Genomic DNA, 23,876 nt, shown 5'->3' with positions numbered 1-23,876 from the left:
CTGAGTGAGGAAGTGGCCTTTCTTAAATACAAAAACAGACTCCTAAGTGATTTACCCTCCCACTCATTCTGGGGTCAGGTAGGGGGATTCACTGAGTGAGGAAGGACCCAAGCTCCCCTGAAGCTCAGAGAAGAGTATTTGCCTGTGGGCTATTGACAAGTAGGACTAGTCATGTCAGTTACTCCGCTCTTCTTAAGACAAAGGGCCTTAGCCTCTTGGGCAGGAGAGAGAGGAGTGCTGAGTCCCAGGATAGTGGTGGGAGTGGGCAGGATTACTAGGAAGCTCCCTCCTTGGACCCTTCCAGGCCAGATTTAGTAGCAGGAGGTAAGAGTTGGGAGAATCCAGAATGGGACACATTGGAGCATCTAGAGATGGAGCAGGAAATACACAAGACTCATAAGAAGGATGACGGTGTGGTAGAAAGGAATTTATTAGAGTCTCTTGAAGAACTTGGGATCACTGGGGTCTGGAATAACTCATCAGAGGCCATCCAAGGAGTGACAGGGTGTTTCCTTGTGACAGTGGTCTGGAGGAGAGGCCACAGGAGTCACTCAGTGCTGCAGCCCTCCTCCTCTTTCTTGGTCTGTATCTCTGCCGGCTCCAGCCTTCTCACTTGCCCTCCCATCTCCACGCCCGTGTGTCCCGGCTCCAACACTCACATTTGCCCTGGTAATACATGCTGCTGCCCATAGCCACCGAGAGAAAGCTGAAGGCATAGAATCCAGCCCGAAGGAGGAGGACTGTGCCAGCCGCTAGCTGAGGAGGTCCTGCATGTAGGAGGCAGGGTGCGAGGAAGAAGAGAAGGGCTCAGGAGAGGAGGCCCTGGGTAGAAGTGTGCAGAGGCCGGGGAGGGCAGCGGGCCTCGGGGAGGGCAGCGGGCCTCAGGGAGGGACTCTCCATTATCAGGGAGGGTGGGGCCTCCAGTCAAGGGGACAGGGCTTTCTGGCACCTCACCTTCCTCCACCACCAGCAGGGTCCCATTCCCTGTGCCGACACCCAGGCCCAGCACTTCCACCCTGCACACGTAGACTCCGGCGTCACGGCCTCGGGTGTCTCGGATGTGCAGCTCAGCCTGGTGGTCATAGAGGAAGCGGGAAGAGGGGAGAGGGGCCAGGCGGCCCTGGAACTCTGCGGTCTCATTCCTTACTTCCATCCCTGGGGCCACTTTGTCCCGGTACCATGTGACAGAACCAATGGCCATACTCCCTTGGCTGGCATTGAAGGAACAGGGCAGGATGGCGGGGGACCCCTCCTGGGTACGGATTTCAGGGGGCTGGGACACCCAGAGGACACAAGATCCTGGGGGCAGAGAAAAGACCCAGAGGAGCGCCTTCCCAGTTACTCCAGAGAGAAAAGACCTGAGAACTTGTGGTATAATGTCCCTGCTATATCCCCACCCCCAGAGGGCCCCCAGAGACAAGCACTTTAGATGTCTCATTAAACCCTTTATACCAATCTAATTTCTCAACATTGCTTATTAAACAGTTTTTCAAATTCTTTCTCATACCAACTCTTACCCTCTCCCATCATTCTCTAGCTCTGTCCAATAGTATCATTTTGCTGAAATTTAACTTGTCACAGTTAAAGTGAAGCTCATTAATGAGTGTGGCTTCCTAGTTAACTAATATCATTAATTATATTTTGCCAGGTACTATTTTAGTACTAATAGCATTCCGCACCATACCATCTTACTACTGTTTTTTGGTTAAAGATCATTAAGTAAATCTCCAGGTGAAGCCATGGCTATAATTGATGGGGATCCCTACCGAATTCATCTAAATCAATGAATTACATCAACTATTAAAATTCTTGATTAAATTCTCTAGTTAATGAAATTTACCACTCATTCTTCTGTTTCAGTGATTCTCAAGCTTGAGAGCTCACTGGAAACATCTGGAGTGTTTGTTAAACCAGATTCCCAGGCCCCACTCCCGGAATATTTTATTCCGTAGTTCTGAATAAAATATTTGAATTTGCCCTAGGTCCCTGCTGATGCTGAAGCTGTGGGTCTGGAATCCACACTGCATTTAGTTAATGAGTAGATCGGATAATTAAAATCAGTTTCATTAAGAAACTTAACTTAGATTTAATTAAATTCTTAAACTCCTAATTATATCTAAACCCTAGATAATAAGCCTAGTTTAATAAGCTTATTAAACTCATTGAATTAAAACTGACCCCTTAAAAAAATCTGACCCCTTCCTTCAAGCCCTTTCTACTGGTTCTTTAGACTTTATCTTGTTAAGAAGGTGGCTGGGAAGAAAAAGGCTTCCCTGGTGGCTCAGACAGTTAAAAATCCACCTGCAATGTGGGAGACTCATGTTCAATCCTCAGGTCGGGAAGATCCCCTGAAGAAGGGAATGGCAACCCTCTCCAGTATTCTTGCCTGGAGAATCCCATGGACAGAGGAGCCTGGAGGGCTGCAGTCCATGGGGTCGTGCAAAGAGTGGAACTCAGCTGAGTGACTAACTTTCGCTGGGAAGAAACGAGTTCTGGTATGGAAGCTGGGGAATGACCCTCCCAGCGGGTGATACAGAGGGAACTGCAAACTGGAGGAGTCCACTGGGTTTCAGCTTTACAGAGGGACCCCCTGCTTTCAGCCCCCACCCAGTCTGCTCCCCTGGGACATCTATGTCCATCTTCCCCCATCCTCCCTCCTCCCAGCCCCTCAGGCTCCTGGGAGAAAGCCCTGTCACCTGGATGGATGGTGATAAAGATGAACAACAGCAACCGGGCCATGTCAGAGGGTGTTCCTGTTGATGAGGAGGGACATGAGCAGTGAGGTCTGGGTGGAGGAAAATGACCCACTACTTGTGACCAGGCCTTTGGTCACTGGAGGGGGGTGGGGAGCTTCCTATGACACACAGGACTCACACATCACTTACCAAGGACCTTAACTCCCTGGGACCTCGGGCATCAAATGCATCCCTCCCTGAGGAAAGAGGATGCTGCGGACGGTGATATCTGCGTTGCTAGGAGGAGGGAGCGGAGTGGGGGCCAGCTGCATAAGTGTTTGAGGGGAAGGGTGTGGCTTAGATGGCTGGTAATGCTTAGGTGGGTGGGTGGACGGGTGAGATCAGGATGTGGTTCCCCCATCTTCTGAGGTTCAAGAAAACTAACCCTTTACCAAGAATAAGCCTCCAAGAGCTTTTCTGAGCCCAGAGCTAACCCACTTCCCCTCCCCTTGGTGCAATAGCACCCAGGTCCACCCCATTCATTCCCTCCCCTCGAGTTAGGGCCCTATTAGTGCCCTCCGCCAGGGCCACTCAAGAAATTCTGTAAACGAGAGGATTAGCAGAAGTCAGCTGACTGGTGCCGGCGGCAGGGAGTTGCCAGGGGCTTTGTCTGGAAGCTGTATTTGCACAACAATCACCCTGTTTTGCTGGTAGCTCAGATGGTAAAGAGACCCGGGTTTGATCTCTGGGTCAGGAAGATCCCCTGGGGAAGGAAATGGCAACCCACTCCAGTATTCTTGCCGGGAAAATCACAGGGACAGAGGAGTCTGGTGGGCAACACTCCATGGGGTCGCAGAGAGTCAGACATGACTGAGCGACTAACACACACACCCTGTTTCACTTAGGCTGTGTTGACTTGGGTGCAGCTGATGGAGGTTTGGATTCGTTCAGATTCAGATCTCCATTAAACGAATACACCTCTCAAAGAGGTCCACTTGACCAAGTGTGTTCTACACCGATTTAGGTAAATTCAGTCATCTTTATTATTTTATTCATTCATTAGCTAATATTTCTTGAGAAATGACAAGGTGCCCCCACTGCGGGAAATACATTTTTTACAGACACAAAGGAAAGGAGACACACTGTGGGACTTCCCTGGTGGTACAGTGGATAGGAATCGGCTTGTCGATGCAGGGGACAAGGGTTCAATCCCTGGTCCGGGAAGATTCCACCTGCTGCAGAGCAACTACTCTACAGCCTCCTCGCTGCAACTACTGAAGCCATGTGCTGCAGTGATTAAAGGCCACGCGCCTAGACCCTGTGCTTTACAACAAGAGAAGCCACTTCAATGAGAAGTCTGCACACCACAACCAGAGTAGCCTTTGCTCTCCACAAGTAGAGAGAACTCTCGCACAGCAACAAAGACCCACACAGCCAAGATTACTTAATTATTTTTAAAAAAGACACTTTGTGTTACACATAGGTCCAAGGTTACACATGGATTAGTAAAAGAGTGCCACACACTTTTGTATATGTATTACACACCTACAAAAGATAACACAACACATAGAAAAGAAAGATGACATATACGAATGCTGGGTGAAATCTGCCCAGCCCTCACCACACATTTTCTCTGTGACTCCTTTTATAGTGGTCCATATTCTTTCTGTCTGACCAAGTTTCTTGCTGTTTCACAACACACTCATGGATCATGCAGTTCTCCATCTTCCACAGCAGTGATCTGGAGCTTTTTTTTTGGATAAGTTGTAATTTTATGGTTAAGAATGCTGACTTGGAGTCAGGCTGTATTCAAAATGCCAGGTCCCCTACAAACTAGCTACCTAATCTTGGACAAATTATTGAACCTCTCTGAACCACCTAGACAAACACGGGTACCTCACAGTCTGGGAAGGACTGACTCAGCCATTTAGTGAGTGGAGTGGCAGCCTCTTCAGGGCCATCTAACCAGAGGGTGCGGAAATGAGGTGACAGAGCAAGCAAGGCCTGCCCCCTGGTGGTCACAGAGCATGCAATACACGGCTTTTCACAACAGGGCCTTAATTGTAGCTTTTGCTCTGTTCCATACCTTGCCTTGTCCTGTCAATAACCCATCCTCACACCCAAACGGTGAATGTGGAGTACACTGTCTCTTCCACTCACCTGTGAGAATCCCATGGTTTGGGGAAGGAGGGAAGGTCACCACTAGTGGAGTGGGGATGAAGGGCTGGAATGCGCAACTGGCCTGAAGATAAAACTCCGTCATTCACAGGCTCAATCACATGGCACTACTCCATGTCTCAGGGCAATGAGGCTTAGAAGTCAAGGTAACGTAAATGGGAATCATGGTTCCACTACTTACACATCTGTAAAATGGGAGTAGCTTTTGTTGGTTTCCAGACCCCACTGTAGCGGAGGGTCATTGTATGTTATCTCCCTTTATCTCCCTCCCAGTCCTGGGCGAGAATGACCAGTGGTACAGTTGGGCCTGAACTCAAAGGTTTTCTGCTTTTTCCACCTCTTTTTACTACCTAAGATTTCCAATATCCCAAAATGTGGATTCTGAAGACAGTACTTGGATTTTTTTAAAGGCCATCTAGAATAAATCCCGGTGTATATGTGGATTTAAGGACCCTTTTCAATAACTCTGAGAGCCTCTAAAGAACTTTAACCTGTGCTAATTAGTTCAGCAAACTCAAGGATGGAATTTTTCTTTTTTTAATCATTTTACTTTTGGCTGTGCTGGGTCTTCGTTGCTTTCTGCAGGCTTTCTCTAGTTGCAGCACGCAGCGGTTACATTTTGTTGCAGTGTGCAGGCTTCTCATTGTGGTGGCTTTTCTTGTTTCAGGGCACAGGTTCTAGGAGCACGGGCTTCAGTAGTTGCGGCTCGTGGGCCCTAGAACTGGGGCTCAGAAGTTGTGGTTAGTTACTCCACAGCATGTGGGATCTTCCCAGACCAGGGATCACACCTGTGTCTTCTCCATTGCAAGACAGATTCTTATCCACTAAGGGAGTCTTTGAATGGAATTTTTCAAAAGAAACTTATACCAGCTACTCAAGAAGAAAGGCAAGAAGTATGAATAAAAAAGTTGTGGAATGGATGTACAGATATCTCTGGTTTGATAAATCTGACAGTGGTCTGCCTTGAGGGTGGTCAGGGCCAATAAACTCCCAACTTAGAACAGGAAAAGAGGTGAAAAAACAGAAGAGTTTCTGGAATCATAGCACAAGTGACCCCATCTCACTTAGTGTTTCCTCCTCTAGTGTTGGCAAGGGTGCTGCTGTTGCTGCTGCTAAGTCGCTTCAGTCATGTCCGACTCTTAGCGAGCCCTTGGACTGCAGCCTCCCAGGCTCCTCCGTCCATGGGATTTTCCAGGCAAGAGTACTGGAGTGGGATGCCATTGCCTTCTCCCGGCAAGGGTGAGACGTGACTAACTTCTCCAGTCAGTCAGTTCAGTTCAGTTCAGTCCAGTCGCTCAGTTGTGTCTGACTCTTTGTGACCCCATGGACTGCAGCATGCCAGGCCTCCCTGTCCATCACCAACTCCCAGAGTTTACTCAAACTCATGTCCATTGAGTCAGTGATGCCATCCAACCACCTCATCCTCTGTCGTCCCCTTTTCCTCCTGCCTTCAATCTTTCCCAGCATCAGGGTTTTTTCAAATGAGTCAGTTGTTCGCCTCAGGTGGCCAAAGTATTGGAGTTTCAGCTTCAACGTCAGTCTTTCCAATGAATATTCAGGACTGATTTCCTTTAGGATGGACTGGTTGGATCTCCTTGCAGTCCAAGGGACTCTCAAGAGTCTTCTCCAACACCACAGTTCAAAAGCATCAGTTCTTCGGGGCTTAGTTTTCTTTATAGTCCAACTGTCACATCCATACATGACTACTGGAAAAACCATATGCTTGACTAGACGGACCTTTGTTGGCAAAGTAATGTCTCTGCTTTTTAATATGCTGTCTAGTTGGTCATAACTTTTCTTCCAAAGAGTAAGTAATTTTAATTTCATGGCTTCAGTCACCATCTGCAGTGATTCTGGAGCCCAAAAAAATAGTCTGCCACTGTTTCCACTGTTTCACCATCTATTTGGCATGAAGTGATGGGACTGGATGCTATGATCTTAGTTTTCTGAATGCTGAGCTTTAAGCCAACTTTTTCACTCTCCTCTTTCACTTTTGTCAAGAGGTTCTTTAGTTCTTCTTCACTTTCTGCCATAAGGGTAGTGTCATCTGCATATCTGAGGTTATTGATATTTCTCCTGCAATCTTGATTCCAGCTTGTGCTTCATCCAGCCCAGCGTTTCTCATGGCGTATTCTGCATATAAGTTAAACAAGCAGGGTGACAATCTACAGCCTTGATGTACTTACTCCTTTTCCTATTTGGAACCAGTCTGTTGTTCCATGACTCCTCCAGTCAAGTCCTTATAAATATTTCTTGACCAATTAATGGCTCCCAGGTTATACTCTCAATCTCTGACCATGACTTCTCAGAGGTACACCCCACCTTTGGCCTCTTTAAAAAAAAATTTTTTTACTTGGCTGCACCAGGTCTTAGTTGTGGCATACAGCATCTTCAGTTGTGGCTCATGGGATCTTTAGTTGAGGTATGTGGGATCTAGTTCCATGACCAGGGATCCTACCTGAGCCCCTGCATTGGGAGTACAGAGTCTTAGCCACTGGACTACCAGGGAAGTCTCTTGCCTTTCCTTCTCGCTGTCATGGTCCAAGTCCCCCACATTCACCAAGAGCAGGCCTCTGGCTTTCCAGCTTTCTATTTCAACCTATGTCATCTCTCTAGAAGACTTAATGTCCATGTATATGATATTTTTATATACAGATATAAATATATACAGTAAAGTTCAGTTCAGTTCAGTTGCTCAGTCTTGTCCTACTCTCTGCAACCCCGTGTACTGCAGCACACCAGGCTTCCCTGTCCATCACCAACTCCTAGAGTTTGTTTTTTCACCTCTTTTCCTGTTCTAAGTTGGGAGTTTATTGGCCCTGACCACCCTCAAGGCAGACCACTGTCAGATTTATCAAACCAGAGATATCTGTACATCCATTCCACAACTTTTTTATTCCTATTTCTTGCCTTTCTTCTTGAGTAGCTGGTAAACGTTTCTTTTGAAAAAATTCTGTCCAAGGATTTCTCCGGTGGATAAGAATCTGCTTTGCAATGGAGAAGACATGGGTGTGATCCCTGGTCTGGGAAGACCCCACATGCTGTGGAGCAACTAAGCCCATATACCACAACTACTGAGCTCCGAACTCTAGGGCCCACGAGCCGCAACTACAGTAAAGGACATAGATCTTAAGTGAAGAGTTTGATGACCTCTGGCAAAAATATGAGCCCATGTAAACAGCACTGCAACTGATACACAGATCATTTCCATCACCCCAGAAAATTCTCCTATGCCCCTCTTTGGTCAATCCTTTTCCTCTCCCAGAAGCAACTACTGATTTATACTCCTATAGATTAGTCTGTTCTTAAAAAAAAAAAAAAATTATTTATTTGGCTATGTCGAGTCTTCATTGTGTCATGCCAGATCCTTCTGGCAGCACACAGACCCTCTAGTTGTGGTGCACCTCCTCAGTAGTTGCTGATTGAGGGCTCCAGAGCACATGGGCTTCAGTACTTGTGGCACATGGGCTTAGTTGCTCTGAGGCATGTGGGGTCTTAGTTCCCTGACCAGGGATCGATCCTGAGTCCCCTGCATTGCAAGGCAAATTCTTAACCTCTGGACTACCAGGGAAGTCCCAGTTTAATCTGTTCTTGAACTTCATACAAATGGAACCATAGAGCGTACACTCCTGTATCCGGCTTCTTCCATTCTGCATAATGCCTGGGAGAGTCATCTGTGTTGATCCAGGTATATCAGTAGTTTGTTCCTTTTTGTTGCTGAGTGATATTTCATTTATGGATGTATCACAGCTTGTTTATCCATTCGCTTGATGATGTATTAGGTTATTTCTATTTGTTGGATACTATGTATACATCTCCTGTGAACATTCTTGCACATAACTTGCCAATTATTTTTCAATACACCAATTTCACAGTTGCTTTGCCTTGTCTACTCCAACTATCACCTTGACTCTATATGACCTAGACCTTGGATCTTTTCTCCATCTTACCTCTTCTTTCTCAAGGACACAAAAGCAGCCAGACCTGAGTCCCTCCCAGCTGTACCTGCCACACGTGCTTTCACACCATTCTCCTGTTGGTAGACTTTTGGATTGTTTTTCCTACTTTCATTCAACTAACTGAGCATCTACCATGGGCTTACCTAGGCAGTTCTCTCAAGATGCTTCCCTGGTGGCTCAGATGGTAAAGAATCTGCCTGCAATTTGGGAGACCAGGGTTTGACCCCTGGTTTCGGAAAATCCCTTGGAGAAAGGAATGGCATAGCCACAGTTTTAACTAATGCTATTCTCAACCTATATCTCCATCTCAATCTGCAACCTTTGCCTCAGACCTTTCTCTGAAATCTGAGTCCAGAATATCTAACTGCCCTCTGGACATCTCCCCCAGAATATTCCACAGGCATTTCAAAATCATTAGGGTCCACCCAAACTGGGTCAGCCTTCTACTTTCCCCACCTCAGTGAATGGAAACACAATCTACCCAGACATTCAAAGCAAAATCCTGGGATATGTCCTATGCTGCCTTCTCCTTCCATTTCCCCGTCCAAACAATCCCCAAGTGCTAACCACTCAGCCTCTGGGATGTCTAAGCGTCTTTCTCTGACTCTTGGTTCTCATTTCTAGCTAAGGCCCTCATCATCTCAAGATGAAACTAGGACATTGCTTCTCTGATGGACAGTGGGTTTCTTCACAATATCCATTCCACATCTCCCTCTCTGAGTATCAAGGCTCATCTATCTATTCAACTATGCCTTTACTGAGTGCCTTCCATGTGCTGGGCACCCTATCTTCATCCTCCCTGATCTTGCTCTCACCTCTGTCCTTGTCTCTCATATGTCTCTGTCCACAACTCTTTTTTTGCCTCACCATCTTTATTAATATCACTGGTGTCTTCCCTATCTCTCTACCTGCATGCTGCATCTCCTACTTTCCCATCTTTCTCCACATTGTCCCTCCGCATCAGGACACCTCTTTCTCCTACTCCACCTCTCACCCTCTTTCTCCCTGATTTCCCTTTGAGTGGGAGAATGAGTTAAGGATGGCAAAGTGCTCACCTTTCCCTCTGGGGACTGATCACCCTGCCCCCACCACCCCCACTGAGAAGCCTTTCCTAACTCTGCCACTTAGCTGGCTGGGACCACTTCTGGGTGCCTGAAGACTCTTGTGTAAGGATTCCTTTTTTTAAAAAATTAATATTAAAGGAAGACTTTAACTTAGATCTGTCAGAAACTGATAAATCAAACAAGCACATAATTACTAAAGACATGAAAGAGTGGAAACAGACAATTAACAAGCTTGATCGAATGGGACTACGTAGAATATTAGAATAATTAAGAAAATATCCATTATTTTCAGGTACACAGATAGATGTTAAAAAAAAAGAATCAAAATCATCTAGAACACAATTGCTGACCAACATCCATGACAACATAAAATAATAACAAAGAATATTTATCATGGGCTTGGCAAATTTACAACTGCATTTCTGGGACTTCCCTGGTGGTCCAGTGGTTAAGACCTCACCTTCCAGGGCAGGGGGTGTGGGACCAATTTCTGGTCAGGGAGCTAAGATCCCACATGCCTCATGGCCAAAAACCCAGACATAAAGTAGAAGTAATACTGTCACAAACTCAGTAAAGATTTAAAAAAAGAAGGCAAACTTTCCTTTTAAAAAATGCACTTTTAATATATTTATAAGCTTTAAAAACATACTTCTAAATAATTGAAATGTTAAAAGAAAATATAATGAAATTTAAAATATTTTGAATGGGAGTTCCCTGGTGGTCCAATGCTTGGGATCCAGTGCTTTCATTGCTGGGGTCTGGATCATCCAGGAACTAAGATCACACAAGCTGTAAGGCATAGCAAAAAAAAAAAACACAAATTATTTTCAATTGAATGGTTGAAAACACTGCCTATCTAAACTGCTGTGAGATGTAGCTAAAACAATTCATGGAAGAAAGTAAATGTGAGGATTAGGAAAGAAAGTTTGAAAATCAATGAATTGAACAGATATTTCAAGAAATTAGAAAAAGTACACAAAATAATGACCCAAAATTTAGGATGGAAATAATATACTTTTAGAAATTAATGAACTAGAAAACAAAGAAACAGTAGAGCAGAAAAATACATATTTACAGAGACTATATATTACAAAATCTCCCATCAAATTGGTAAAGAATGAAGAGAAAAGGCATACATGTACATACAGAAAAATAATTTATATGGAATGCAATATCTGATACATTAGATATTTATATTACAAATTTTGATAAGATAAAATAATTTTCTAGAAAAATATATAACCATAACTGACTCAAAAAAATTGGAAGCCTGATATACCTAAAACCATTCAAGAAGTTGAATCAGACATTAAATTTTGAATTTAAAATTTAACCACCAAAAAGATCACCAAGCCCAGATAGCTATAAAATCATCAAAACAGAGGTCACTCCAATCATATAAAAATTATCCTGAAAGTGAAAGTCGCTCAGTCGTGTCTGACTCTTTGGGACCCAATGGACTATATACAGTCCATGGAATTCTCCAGGCCAGAATACTGGAGTGGGTAGCCTTTCCCTTCTCCAGGGGATCTTCCCAACCCAGGGATTGAACACAGGTCTCCCACATTGCAGGCGGATTCTTTACCAGCTTTATTAATATTTTTTCTTGCATCTATGTTCATTAAGGAAATTGTTTAATAATTTTTCTTTCTCAAAAGCCTTGCCTAGCTTTTAGAGCAAGGTTATATTAGTCTTGTGAAGTAAGTTGAGAAACTTTTTCTGTTTTCTGACCACCACAAAACTTTTTCTGTTTTCCTAGTGGTCAGAAAACAGACCTAAAAAACCTAAAACCAGAATTTACTAAATAATATAAAACTTAACTGGGAATTCCCTCATGGCCTGGTGGTTAAGACTTCTTGCTTCTACTGCAAGGGGGATGGGTTTGACAATTAAAGCATTTTACAAAAGCTGTTCATGATAAACAACGACTCAGATTTTTAAAATAGAAAATATTTCACAACAGTTATTTATGATTTAAAAAATTAGGACTGTATATAAAATGTTTCCTTCTCTCATTAAATTTAGTGTATATCTTTGAAATGACTGTCTTTTTCTCCCTTCTACACCTCTCCTCCTGTTCCTGTTAATACCCCATGCTACCCATCATCTTTTCCGGGCTTACTTGCATTTCTGACATGTGTCCTTCCTTCACTGCTAGAAGTCGACACTAAGTTTTGCTGTTTTTCAATTCATGATGAATTTTGGGAAACAATTTCCACCTGCTTTTGGCAATACATTTCTGGTGTGTTGTCATCTTTTGGAAAATTGTGTTCCTCTTCTTTACCTTTTTTTTTTTCATGGTTAATTGAACAGAAGCTTTGGTCATTTCTTTTTGTTACTCATCCAAATGAGCTAGAGGGCTTTCCTAGTGGTCTAGTGGTTAAGAATCTGCCTGTCAATGCAGGGGACACGGTTCCTGTTCCAGAAAGATTCCACATGTGCAAGCAACTAAGCCCAGGTATCGCAACTCCTGAGACCGCCCTCTACAGTCTGTGCTGTACTCTGCAACAAGAGAAGCCCTCACACTGCAATAAGGACCCAATAGAGCCAAAAATAAATGTCTTTCAAAAAAACAGAGAGAGAAACTTTTAAGTTTAAAAAAAAAAAGAGCTAGATTCTTCTAAACTATTAGCAGGAGGACTCTTGGGGCAGGGGGCAGGATGGCTTTCCAGATTTACAAGTTCAAGGACTCCTTCTCTTTGCCATGTGCTGTGCTTAGTCACTCAGTCGTGTCCAACTCTTTGCGACCCCATGGACTGTAGCCTGCCAGGCTCCCCTGTCCATGGGGATTCTCCAGGCAAGAATACTGCAGTGGGTTACCATGCCTTCCTCCAGAGGATCTTCCCAACCCAGGGATTGAACCCAGGTCTCCAGCATTGCAGGCAGATTCCTTACATCTGAGCCACCAGAGAAGCCCCTCTTTTGCCATAACAATGGATTATTTCCTTAAAATTTGGTACCTCTGTATAGCCACTACCTCCACAACCTCTGAGAACCTCTCCAAATTAAGCAAGCATTTACCGCCCACCCCCAACCTTAGGCTTCTTTATTTCACAGAAGATCTCACAGGCTACCATCTCCCAAGTTCACCTAAGGTGATGAACTTAATATTAAAAGGAGAATTTTGCTGACACTTTTTGAGATCGGCTGCTTCGGGGTCCCTTTGGGTGCTTTAAAACATTCTCCCAGATTTCCCTGGTGGTCCAATGGTGTTGAAGAAGATTCTTGAGAGTCCCTTGGACTGCAAGGAGATCCAACCATACAATCCTAAAGGAAATCAGTCCTGAATATTCATTGGAAGGACTGATGCTGAAGCTGAAACTCCAATACTTTGGCCACCTGATGCGAAGAACCAACTTATTGGAAAAGACCCTGAAGCTGGGAAAAATTGATGGCAGGAGGAGAAGGGGACGACAGAGGATGAGATGGTTGGATGGCATCACCAACTCGATGGACATGAGTTTGAGCAAACTCTGGGAGTTGGTGATGGACAGGGAGGCCTGGCGTGCTGCAGTCCATGGGGTCACAAAGAGTCGGACATGACTGAGCGACTGAACTGAACCAGTGGCTAAGATTCCACGCTCCCAGTGCAGAGGGCCCAGGTTCAGTCCCTGGTCAGGGAACTAGGTCCCACATGCCACAACAAAAACTGAAGATCCCATGTGTCTCAACTAAGACCCAGCACAGACAAATAAATATTTTTTAAAAAACAAAAGCACTCTGTCTCCACCTTTACTGGTATTTAATCTGCTCAGTCAGCACTGCTCTCAGCTTTTCTCTCCAGGGGTTAGGCCTTTCCTACCAGGAAGGAATATTTGCTTTTTTTTTTTTTAAGCAGTCACTGGGACCCTCCCTATTCACCTGGTTTTCTGGAAGGATGCCTGGGACTGCCTGCTCAGTGGGGAATTTGGTCACACAGATGCATAAATTGGAACTTGTAGGCACTCTGTATCTCCTAGCTTCACTGAAAATGTAGTATGTGTGTGTGTTTCCGATCTCTTTACAGGTGTCGAGAAGAGAAATTTAGAAATAAACTGCTGCCACATTCCCCTCAAAGCTCCACAAGGAGGCTTTTTAGAAAAGAGAAGGCTTTGGCAGTAGCAACCTTGGTTGCTATATGGTTCTATGGAGCTGTCCCCTGTCGGCTCAGAATCCTCACTTGTTCTCTGGCCTCAGGGAAAGCCTTTTGTTAACCAATTCCCCTGTCTGGTGCAAACACCAGGATGCCCTTTTGTTTATTTACAATAAGAAATAAGGCTGCAGAGACCAGAGACCCGTTACTTCCCAGTCCCCCCAACTCTCTCTCTCTCTCTCTCTCACATACACACACACACACACACACATCATTCAGGGTCTCAGCCGGAAATCACATCCTCAAATTTGATTAATTTGAGGAGATAGTTTATTTACAAGGGTGTAGTGGGGTTTGAGGAGATAGTGTATTTACAAAGGGGTAGTGGGATTTAGGGGCTTCCCTGGTGGCTCAGATGGTAAAGAATCTGCTTGCGATGAGGGGGACCCAGGTTTGATCCCTGGGTTGGGAAGATCCCCTGGAGGAGGGCATGGTAACCCACTCTAGTATTCTTGCCTGGAGAATCCCCATGGACAGAGAAGCCTGGTGGGCTACAGTCCATGGGGTCGCAAAGAGTTGTCTGCAACTGAGTGACTACGCACAACACAGCACAGAGGGGTTTAGGGAATCACAAGGGATATTGCGACCCCGGCCCAAAGGGATGAGCAGAGAAGAGATCACAGCAGAGGTTCTAACTTATTTTGTGCCACAAATATCTTTGGCATTCTGGTACATAAAATTAAAAAATACATAACAAAGTAAAATCATTACACTAAGTTTCAGTTATCAAAATATCAATAAATATTGGGATAGAATAAACCATGTACTTACTACCACATGATAAGACAAGAGATTTAAAATGCAGGCAAGTTGAACTTAGATTTTAATAAAGATATACAGTGTAAAAGACGTTGTTGCTGGCTTGAGTAAGAACTTTAAAGATTTCCCTGATGGTCCAGTGGCTGAGACTCTGTGCTCCCAATGCAGGGGGCACGGGTTTGATCCCTGGTCAGGGAACCAGATCCCATGTGCTGCAACTAAAAGCCTGGGGCAACAAAATAAACACAATTAATTAATTTTAAAAATAGCTTTAAATTGTGAAGTGGTCTTTGACAAGGTGACACATGTGATGCTGGATGTGAGAAGAGGATATACTTTTTATCTTTTCCAAATCCACAGACCTCCTGAGACTTATTCCCTGGACTTCTGAAACATGGAAAAGGACAGAGTCATGTAGAGCAGGTTGCCTGGAGGGGAGCATTGCCCATAGATGGAGGTGTCAGCCAGCCCGAGGTGACCTTGTAGGAAAGGAGCCAGAGGAATGAATACCCTTAATGTTCTCCTGCCCTGCTCTTTTCCTGCCAGGCTCCCCATCGGCCAAAACAGCTAGAAGTCAGAGGTGCCCTTGACATAGTCTATACAGGTTAGTCTCTTGGGACAGAGAACAGAGTGGGAGAGGGAAAAAGGAGGGGGCAAGCAGAAGACATCCATGTCACCCCCCATACACACACACAGACAAGCTTTCCGGCCACTGTATTTTTTGTGGAGGTACACAGGGGCCCTAATTCTAACAAGAGTTCCCCTGCAGAGTGTGGAACCATATCAAGGCCCCCCTACCCCTTAGCAACAGGGCGCCAGGCTCATAAAGGATGCTAACCTCACAGGGTTCTAGAGGGCCATTTCCTGAGCCAGCTCAGCATTCTCTCCCTGACTGCTTGGCTGGAGACTAACAACTTTGGCCTTGGAGACTCTTCCTTTTTTCTGCCTCCAAGACCCACAGCCCCACTGCCCAATGTTGCATACTTCAGCCACGTTTATACCTTTGGTGAGTACAGCAAGTCCTGCAGGCTGGGAGAGTCACTCAGTCGCTTCAGAGCCTGTAGCTCTTAACCTTGAGTGTGTGTCAGAATCATCTGAGGCATTTGTTGAAAAGCTATTGCTGGATGCCACCTGTAGAGTTTCTGATTCGGTAGGTCTGGGATGGATCCATTTCTGACATATGCTGGTGGAAGGACCACTCATTGAGAGCCACTGCTTTAAGGAGACTGCTTGCCTCTGCTGAGAGAGAGTTTGCAGCCTCACTGTCAGAAAGTTACCTACTTCCCTTATTTCTGGGTTCATGGTGGATTCCTGGCTCCCTGGCAGCTCTCTGCCCAGAGGCCCCACCTCCCCTTCAGCTCTGACTGCAGACTGTCTGTGGTCTGTGGAGGGTGGGGTGGGGTGGGCGGAGGTCCCTGGGTTTGGGTGGGAGGTGTCTTCTTGCATCGCTGCTCTTCACAGGCTTTCCCACGTCTGTGTTGACACTGAGTTTCACGCATTTGCGCATCTTGTTATTCTTTGTTCTTTTGTCCCATGGTCAGAGCAGCTGTCACTTTCTCTTTCCTAGGAAGTTTTCCTCAGCATCTCAGCTCTACCTCACCTTGGTAGTCTGCCAAGTCACCTTCAGGGAAAGACTGCTTGGGGAGGCAATCGCAGTCCAAATAAAAGCCAGATTCTTCCTAACAGCCTACAAGGCCGTAGGCAATCTGGCCTCATCTCCTGCCTCTGTTTCCCCTCATACACCCGGCTCCAGCTACACTGGCCTCCTGCTGCTTCACGAATACTCAGACATCCAGACATGTCCTCGCTTTAGGACCTTTGCATTTTTTGTTCCCTGTGCTTGAAGTGCTCCTCTCCTACATATCCATGAGGCTTGTTCCTTCACCTGCTTGAAATCTTTGCCCAAATATCACTTTCTTAGGGAAGCCTCCCTGAGCACCTTATTTATTTATTTAAGTAATATTTATTTATTTCGCCACTCCGGATGTTAGTTGCGGCACACAGGCTCTTCGATCTTCACTGCGCCATGAGAACACTTAGTTGTGGCATGTGGGATCTAGTTCCCTGACCAGGGATCAAACCTGGGCCCCTGGCATTGGGAGCACGAAGCCTTAGCCACTGGGCCACCGGGGAAGTCCCCCTGAGCACCCTATTTAAATCTGCAATCCACGCAGCCCTTCCTATCCCCTCCCTACTTTTCTCTTCTCCATAGGTACCTATTATCTTTGACATACTTGTTTTTCTTATCTGTCTTTCCTAGATTGTCCATGAGAACCAGAGTTTACATTTACCTGGCTCATTGGGCCAAGCAAGGTGCCTGGCATATAGTAAGTGCTCAATAAACATTTGTTGAATGAGCGTATGAATTTAAAAAATGGATTTCCCCCACTAGGCACCGAGACCTTCGGAAGGGCAGGTTTGCAGTCTTCTCTGCAGAGGAAGAGGCAGCAATAAAGGGAACTCAAAGAGGCCAGAGAACTCTCCAGCATCTCCCTAACCCATATGGGTCAGGGCAAGGGCAGTGATAAGTGAAAACTCCCTTCTGCAGAAGGGGAAATAGGTTGGGGTGGGGGTTGGGGGCAAAGAAAAGGAAAGGTGTGCCCATCAACGCTAAGATTGTGGCTAGAGCTCTGCCCAGGGAGTTTAGACAGAAGTGTCTCAGTGAGGGGGACGTACAGTCCTCATCTCCCCTAGAGCCACTAGCCCAAAGGAGTGTGCCTAGGAGGGCATTTATCAGGGGCTACTGCCCACTCTGTTGAGTAAGGAGTGGGGAGTTACTCTCACTCTGTCAAACCCACAGTGACCAGCATCCCTCACACCCCTAATGTCAGCCTCACCCTTGGCTCTTGTATCCACCAACACTCTTTCAGCACCACAGGCCTCCAAAGAACCCACTGGTTTTTTTTGGCTGTGCCATGCAGCTTGTGGGATTTTAGCTCCCCGACCAGGGACTGAACCTGGGCCCGTGGCAGTGAGAGCGCTGGAGTCCTAACCACTGAATCATCAGGGAATTCTCCCACCAAAGAATCTACTTAAATTCTCAAATTTCAGAGATCTGTAGACTTCACTGAAAATTTCAAAGGAGATAAGATGAAGGGATTACATTGCATGTCCTAAAGCAAACAAACTAAGACTCCCTTGTCAGACACTTCCGTATTTCCAAGTGCCTCTGTGGAGCCACCAGGCCGGAAGTGTAGTGTCTCTCCCTTTCCAGACCCTGTACCCATCTTGCCACCCTCCCAGATCAGCCAGTGACTTCAGGTTCTTCTCCGGTCCAGAGTACAGAAAAATTTAGTCCGCCTTTCCTCAGCTTCCTATCTAAACCTGCGTGTCCAGACTTGTGAAACCTGGGCCTCAGCCACCTGACACTCCAGACCTGTTTAGAGATCCTCTCTTCCTGAGAATCAATGCCCCTGGGGTCTTACAGACCTTCCCCCATGGTTTATCAGAACATTTCTTACATGTACACCCTGGGCTCTCCTTTAGAGGAATTAAGAATGTTGTTTTCTCCTCTCCTTTCCAGACCCCACTCCCCCTTTTTCCTGGGTGCTACTGTCAGCAGAAGCTGATGAGGAAGTGAGGCCTGAGACTTAGAGGAGGAGGGAACGAGGGGAAAGGGGAAGTTTGGGAGGCAGGCCTCCAGGAAGCTGATGGGAGAGGGGAGCTGGCAGACAGAGAGGCATCCAGTCTGGGTTGTTTCCTCCAGCATCTCAACCAGCACATGCTGAGCTATGAGCCAAACCAGGGATTTACAGGGTAGGGAAGGTGGAATAGGCAGGATTCTAAAATGGGAAAAAGGAGCTGGACAGTACTGGGTTGGGGCGCTGGGAAGCTGGCCTATGAAAGCAGAACTGTAATGGCTTCAGGCTGAGCTTGGGGGTGAGGAGAGGAAGGTGGGGGTGAGGCTACGTTAACCTTTGCGCTCCTTCAGGAGGAAAAGCCTTTGGGCTGCTGAAGGCCCAGCAGGAAGAAAGACTCAATGAAATCAACCAGGTAAAATAAAGGGCCTTGGCCAGGGCAGTGGGTGGGGTGGATGGTGGTGTTGGTTCAGGGCGGGGGCCCTACCCAGGTTCTTGCTTTCCCCCCACAGCAATTCCTGGATGATCCCAAATACAGCAGTGATGAGGACCTGCCCTCCAAACTGGAAGCCTTTAAGAGTGAGGGGACGGCTGTAGGGGTGGAGAAGGGGGTGAGGAGGGTAGGATTTATCCAGGAAGAAAGAGGACAGAAGAAACAAAGTCTATTTTTTTTTAATAATTTTATCTATTTATTACTTATTTTTATTTATTTTGGCGGAGCTGGGTCTTCACTGCTCAGGAGGCTTTTCTCCAGTTTCGGGGAGCAAGGGCTTCTCTCTGGTTGTGCTGCATGGACTTCTCATTTTGAGGGCAAGAGGGCTTCATTCAGTAGTTGCGGTTCCCTGGGCTCTACAGAACAGTCTCAGTGGTTGTGGCGGTCAGGCTTAGTTGCTTTGTGGCATATATGGGATCTTCCTGGGCCAGGGAGTGAACCCGTGTCTCCTGCGTTCGGCAGGCCGGTTCTTTACCACAAGCCACCAGGGAAGCACACAAAGTCTACTTTTGAGGTGGGAAAAAGGAAGGTGGCCTCTGTTGCCACCCTAGTAACAGTCCCTTCCCTGGGCTGCCCCTCTCATGACCCTCTCTAGTTCCCTGCACCGTAACAGGGCCCCTCAGCTCCCCGAACCCTACTTCCTCTACCTGCCCCACCTCCTCCTCCTCTTCTCCCATCTGCAACCCCTTTCTCCGTCCCTGCCCTGCCTCTGCCTGTGACCCTCCAGCCAGTGCTGACCCTCTCTGCTTTCTCCCCTCGTCCAGAGAAATACATGGAGTTTGACCTGAATGAAGACGGAGGTATCGGTGAGAAAAGGGTGATTTGGGGGAAGTGTGCAGATATAGGAAGAGGGAGGTCTTTCCTACAGTGCTCCATTTTCAGTGGTTTGTGAGAGACGACAGTGACCTGGGGGGTGGGGGTGTGTGTGTGTGTGTGTGTGTGTGTGTGTGTGTGTGTGTGTGTGTGTGTGTGTGTGTGTGTGTGTGTGTGTGTGGGTGTGGGTGTGATTATTGGCTAAGTCATGTCTGACTCTTGTATCCCATTGTTTGGGAGAACGACAGTGACCTGGGGTGTTGTTGTGTGTGTGTTAGTTGCTAAGTCATGTCTGACTCTTTGTGATCCCATTGTTTGGGAGAGACGACAGTGACCTGGGGTGTGTGTGTGTGTGTGTGTTAGTTGCTAAGTCATGTCTGACTCTTTGTGATCCCATCGTTTGGGAGAGACGACAGTGACCTGGGGTGTGTGTGTGTGTGTGTGTGTGTGTGTGTGTGTGTGTTAGTTGCTAAGTCGTGTCTGACTCTTTGTGATCCCATCGTTTGGGAGAGACGACTGGGGTGTGTGTGTGTGTGTGTGTGTGTGTGTGTGTGTGTGTGTGTGTGTTAGTTGCTAAGTCGTGTCTGACTCTTTGTGTGTGTGTGTGTGTGTGTGTGTGTGTGTGTGTTAGTTGCTAAGTCGTGTCTGACTCTTTGTGATCCCATCGTTTGGGAGAGACGACAGTGACCTGGGGGTGTGTGTGTGTGTGTTAGTTACTAAGTCGTGTCTGACTCTTTGCGATCCCATGGACTGTAGCCTGCCAGGCTCCACTGTCCATGGAATTCTTCAGGCAAGAATACTGGAGTGGGTTGCCATTTCCTTCTCCACCAGAGTAGGATGGGGAATGGTAATGAGGAGGTGGAGGTAACAGAGAGAGAAAGAGGCTTCCCTCTTCTCACCCCCATCCTCTGCGCCTCCAGATATCATGTCCCTGAAGCGAATGATGGAGAAACTTGGGGTCCCCAAGACCCACCTGGAGCTAAAGAAATTAATCATGGAGGTATCCAGTGGCTCTGGGGAGACTTTCAGCTACTCTGACTTTCTCAAGATGATGTTGGGCAAGAGATCTGCCATTCTAAAAATGTGAGAGTCCAGTTCCAGCCTCTCCTATACTTAACTGTTTTCTCTTCCTCCTGCCTCCATCCCCAGGCTCACCTTCTACACATAATCCAGCATGAATTTCTCTTCTATCTTTTGAGAGACCCTTCCCAGATCCTATTCTCATCCATGATTCTGGTCCCCACAGGACTCTCACTCCTGCCCTTTCTCCTTCTCTTCCTACCCTCACAACCCTCATCCTTTTCTGGACTTTCACAGTGCACTAAGATTTATTCTTTTGGAGAAGACTGTCCTCTGATCCCCGTGTCTCTTCTCATCTCAACCAGGATTCTGATGTATGAAGAGAAAGCAAAAGAACAGGAGAAGCCAACGGGTCTCCCAGCCAAGAAAGCTATCTCTGAGTTGCCCTGATTTGTGGTGAGGGAGATGTGGTGGGATTGAAGGGGCTTCTAATGACTCCAACATAGAAAAAGAAGACAAAATTGTGAACCAGAGCCAAACTAACTTAAATAAATTATCCTCCTTCAGATGAATTCAGCTTGGTCACTGTTTGATTTTTTTCCCCTGGGTTTGGGAAGGGGGTGAAGCATCTTTGAGAGAAGGGTAGCAAGGATTTGTCCATATGAGCAGTCCGTCAACAATTCTGTAGTATGTTTACCACACAGCAGATGATTTTGTCTACCAGGGGGGATGTATAAGATAGCCTGACCTCAAGGAATTTAAGTGGGATGAAAAGACATGTATAGACAAAAAAAAAAAAGAAAGATCACTCAAGCTCATGATGAACAGCAAAGATTACCTTGAACCAACATCCTCTATTACTATAAGGTTTGGACCTCAGAAAATCCTTCAGCCTCTCTCAGTCTTTCATTTGAAAATGAGAATAAGAGGATCTACCCTGCAGTGCCTGACAAATCATAAGCCCTCAATAATGTTTAAAACTTGAATGGATGGATGGATAGATGAAAGAACTAGTGTTATTCAATTAAGGATTCACAACACTATAATGGCTGATAATTTAAGCAAAAATGAGTTTTGAGGTCCTTTTGGAGGCAAGCTACGAAAACTGAGCCTAATAAAAGGAAAAGGGGCTTGTACTAGGAGGGTGTTGAGGGCAGATTCCAGGAATACAGGATCCCTGGATGGCAGATAGGATTAAATAGCCAAATTCAGGGAAGGCAGAAGCCTGAGAGTTCCCAGGCCTTTGGTGAGGTTATTCCTGAACTTTTCCCCCAAAGGGTCCAGTCGGGTTAACTCCAGCAACTCCCAGTTGCTGGTCACTGTTTCAGATTTGCCTACTCCCTGGAAAGCAAAAATCAAATTGGCCCAGCTTGTTTCATGTCCCGAGGAGAAACCAGGTCCATAAGGTCACATGTATTGGCCCTTTCCAGTGGTAAAGCCAGGTTGGCATCTTAAGGGTGCTACAGTAACTGTATAGGACTTCAGACGAGGAAGAGATCAATGTGGGTTCAATAAAATATCTGAATATAACAAAATTAATAGCTAATCTTAATTGAGCACCTACTATATACTGGGTAGATGCTTTCTGTATATTAATTCTTCCCAACAACTCTGGTGACACAAAGGACAGAAAGGATCTGGGGCTTAATTTGTTCATTCAGGGTAAACTGGGTTATATTCATACAATGGACTATTATTATATAACAATAAGAATGAACAAACTACTACAAGAAACAATGTAGATTAATTTCATTAATACAATGTTGATTAAAAGCAGATATAAAAGAACCCTTACTGTACAATTCCATTTAAATAAAGTACAAAACAAGTAAAACTAATATATATTATTAGCAATCAGGATAGTAGTTAGGCTTGGGGGAGAACAGTGACTAAAAGAGCCCTTGGCAGCTTCTGTGCTAGTTAAGGTTCTGTTTTTGGTTACATGCTCTGCTCAGTTCATGAAAAGTTATTAAAATTTCACATATATATATATAGGAGAAGGGCACGGCAACCCACTGCAGTATTCTTGCCTGGAAAATCCCATGGACAGAGGAGCCTGGTGGGCTATGGTCCATGGGGTTGCAAAGAGTTGAACATGACTGAATTGAGTGGGCATTGTTCTATATATATAGAACATTGTTCTTGGCATTGTTATATATATATAATGCACACACACACATATATATACCCACATACTTTGATAAGATTTTAAAAATCATTTATTGGGCATTAACTATGTTCCATCCCCTATTCCAGGTGCCTGGGATATAAAAGTAACAAAACAAAGATCCCTGCGTTTGTGAAGTTTATTTTCTACTGCAGTAACTGGTACAGGAGGAGGACAGATAACAGAGTAAATTTAATTTTAAATTCTATGCTCTATTTAAAAATGACATTATGGGGGGAAAAAAAAGAGCAGGTTAAAGGGAATCAGGGGTGCCAAGATGGTCAGGGAAGATTAAAATTCTTAAATAATAATCAGGAGAGGATTCAGTGAGGAGGTGACCAACACTGAACAAAAACTTCAAGAAAATACAGCAGTGAGCCATGCAGGTTTCTGGGGCAAGAGCCACTTGTGCAGAGGGAAAGAAGCAGAGAGGGCCCTAGAGTGAGAAAGGCCTGTGCAGACAGAGAGTAATAAGATAAAAAACCCAGTAGGGGGCCAGGAGAACAAATCAGTCAGTCCTGAAGGAATCAATCCTGAACATTTTGGAAGGACTGATGCTGAAGCTGAAACTCTGATACTTTGGCCACCTGATGCGAAGAACTGACTCACCAGAAAAGACCTTGATGCTGGGAAAGACTGAAGGCAGGAGGAGAAGGGGAAGATAAAGGATGAGATAGTTGGATAGCATCACCGATTTGATAGACATGAGTTTGAGCAAACTTTGGGAGTTGGTGATAAACAGGGAAGCCTGGCATGCTGCAGCCCATGGGGATGCAAAGAGTCAGACATGACTGAGCGACTGAACTGAACTGAACTGAATAGGGGGCCAAGTCATCTAGGGTCTTGTAGGCTGCAGCAAGGACTTTAGCTTTAATTCTAAGAGAAATGGAGTGGCACTGCAGGACTCTGAGCAAAGGAATGCTCTGCAACCTCCTTTGAGAAAAGGCCCACTCTGACTTCAGTGTAGAGAACAGACTGTAGGAGCAGAGGTAAGCTCAAGATGATCAGTTAGGAGGCTGTTCCTGTAAACCCAGTGAG

The 23,876-nt window shown here is 45.8% G+C and overlaps 2 protein-coding genes across 5 annotated transcripts; one reads left to right on the top strand and one right to left on the bottom strand.

The window, feature by feature from the left end:
• Window positions 1-409: 409 nt before the first annotated feature.
• On the bottom strand, window positions 410-3,155 carry NCR3 (natural cytotoxicity triggering receptor 3). The gene is made up of 5 exons (XM_043450569.1): window positions 2,886-3,155; window positions 2,697-2,753; window positions 955-1,299; window positions 660-767; window positions 410-526 (listed from the first exon to the last, which is right to left on the bottom strand). The coding sequence occupies exons 2-5, from the start codon at window positions 2,737-2,739 to the stop codon at window positions 480-482; spliced, it is 543 nt and encodes a 180-aa protein (XP_043306504.1). The 5' UTR covers window positions 2,740-2,753; window positions 2,886-3,155; the 3' UTR covers window positions 410-479.
• Window positions 3,156-15,334: 12,179 nt separating this feature from the next.
• Window positions 15,335-21,243, top strand: AIF1 (allograft inflammatory factor 1). Of its 4 annotated transcripts, none has more exons than XM_043450833.1 (7): window positions 15,335-15,371; window positions 17,028-17,094; window positions 18,699-18,760; window positions 18,858-18,924; window positions 19,603-19,644; window positions 20,572-20,734; window positions 21,037-21,243. In XM_043450833.1, exons 5-7 carry the CDS (start codon window positions 19,611-19,613, stop codon window positions 21,119-21,121), a joined length of 282 nt encoding a protein of 93 aa, XP_043306768.1. In that variant the 5' UTR covers window positions 15,335-15,371; window positions 17,028-17,094; window positions 18,699-18,760; window positions 18,858-18,924; window positions 19,603-19,610; the 3' UTR covers window positions 21,122-21,243. The 4 variants fall into 4 exon arrangements, with proteins under 4 accessions (XP_043306768.1, XP_043306765.1, XP_043306767.1 ...); XM_043450830.1 differs by lacking the exon at window positions 15,335-15,371 and adding an exon at window positions 15,618-15,773; XM_043450832.1 differs by lacking the exons at window positions 15,335-15,371; window positions 17,028-17,094 and adding an exon at window positions 18,392-18,523 and having other exon boundaries at window positions 19,603-19,638.
• Window positions 21,244-23,876: the final 2,633 nt, after the last annotated feature.

This window comes from Cervus canadensis, chromosome 28 (genome assembly GCF_019320065.1).
Source record: "Cervus canadensis isolate Bull #8, Minnesota chromosome 28, ASM1932006v1, whole genome shotgun sequence".
NCBI lineage: Eukaryota > Metazoa > Chordata > Mammalia > Artiodactyla > Cervidae > Cervus > Cervus canadensis.
This window is presented reverse-complemented; position numbering and strand designations above follow the sequence as displayed.

Coding starts and splice junctions, on each gene's coding strand:
- NCR3 (XM_043450569.1), bottom strand. CDS start 2,739: ATGGCCCGGTTGCTGTTGTTCATCTTTATCACCATCCATCCAG. Junction 1,300..2,696: donor CTTTATCACCATCCATCCAG/GTGACAGGGCTT, acceptor CTCTGCCCCCAG/GATCTTGTGTCCTCTGGGTG. Junction 768..954: donor CCTGCTGGTGGTGGAGGAAG/GTGAGGTGCCAG, acceptor TCCTACATGCAG/GACCTCCTCAGCTAGCGGCT.
- AIF1 (XM_043450830.1), top strand. CDS start 15,741: ATGTTGCATACTTCAGCCACGTTTATACCTTTG. Junction 17,095..18,698: donor AGCAAGGTGCCTGGCATATA/GTAAGTGCTCAA, acceptor GCGCTCCTTCAG/GAGGAAAAGCCTTTGGGCTG. Junction 18,925..19,602: donor CAAACTGGAAGCCTTTAAGA/GTGAGGGGACGG, acceptor CCCCTCGTCCAG/AGAAATACATGGAGTTTGAC.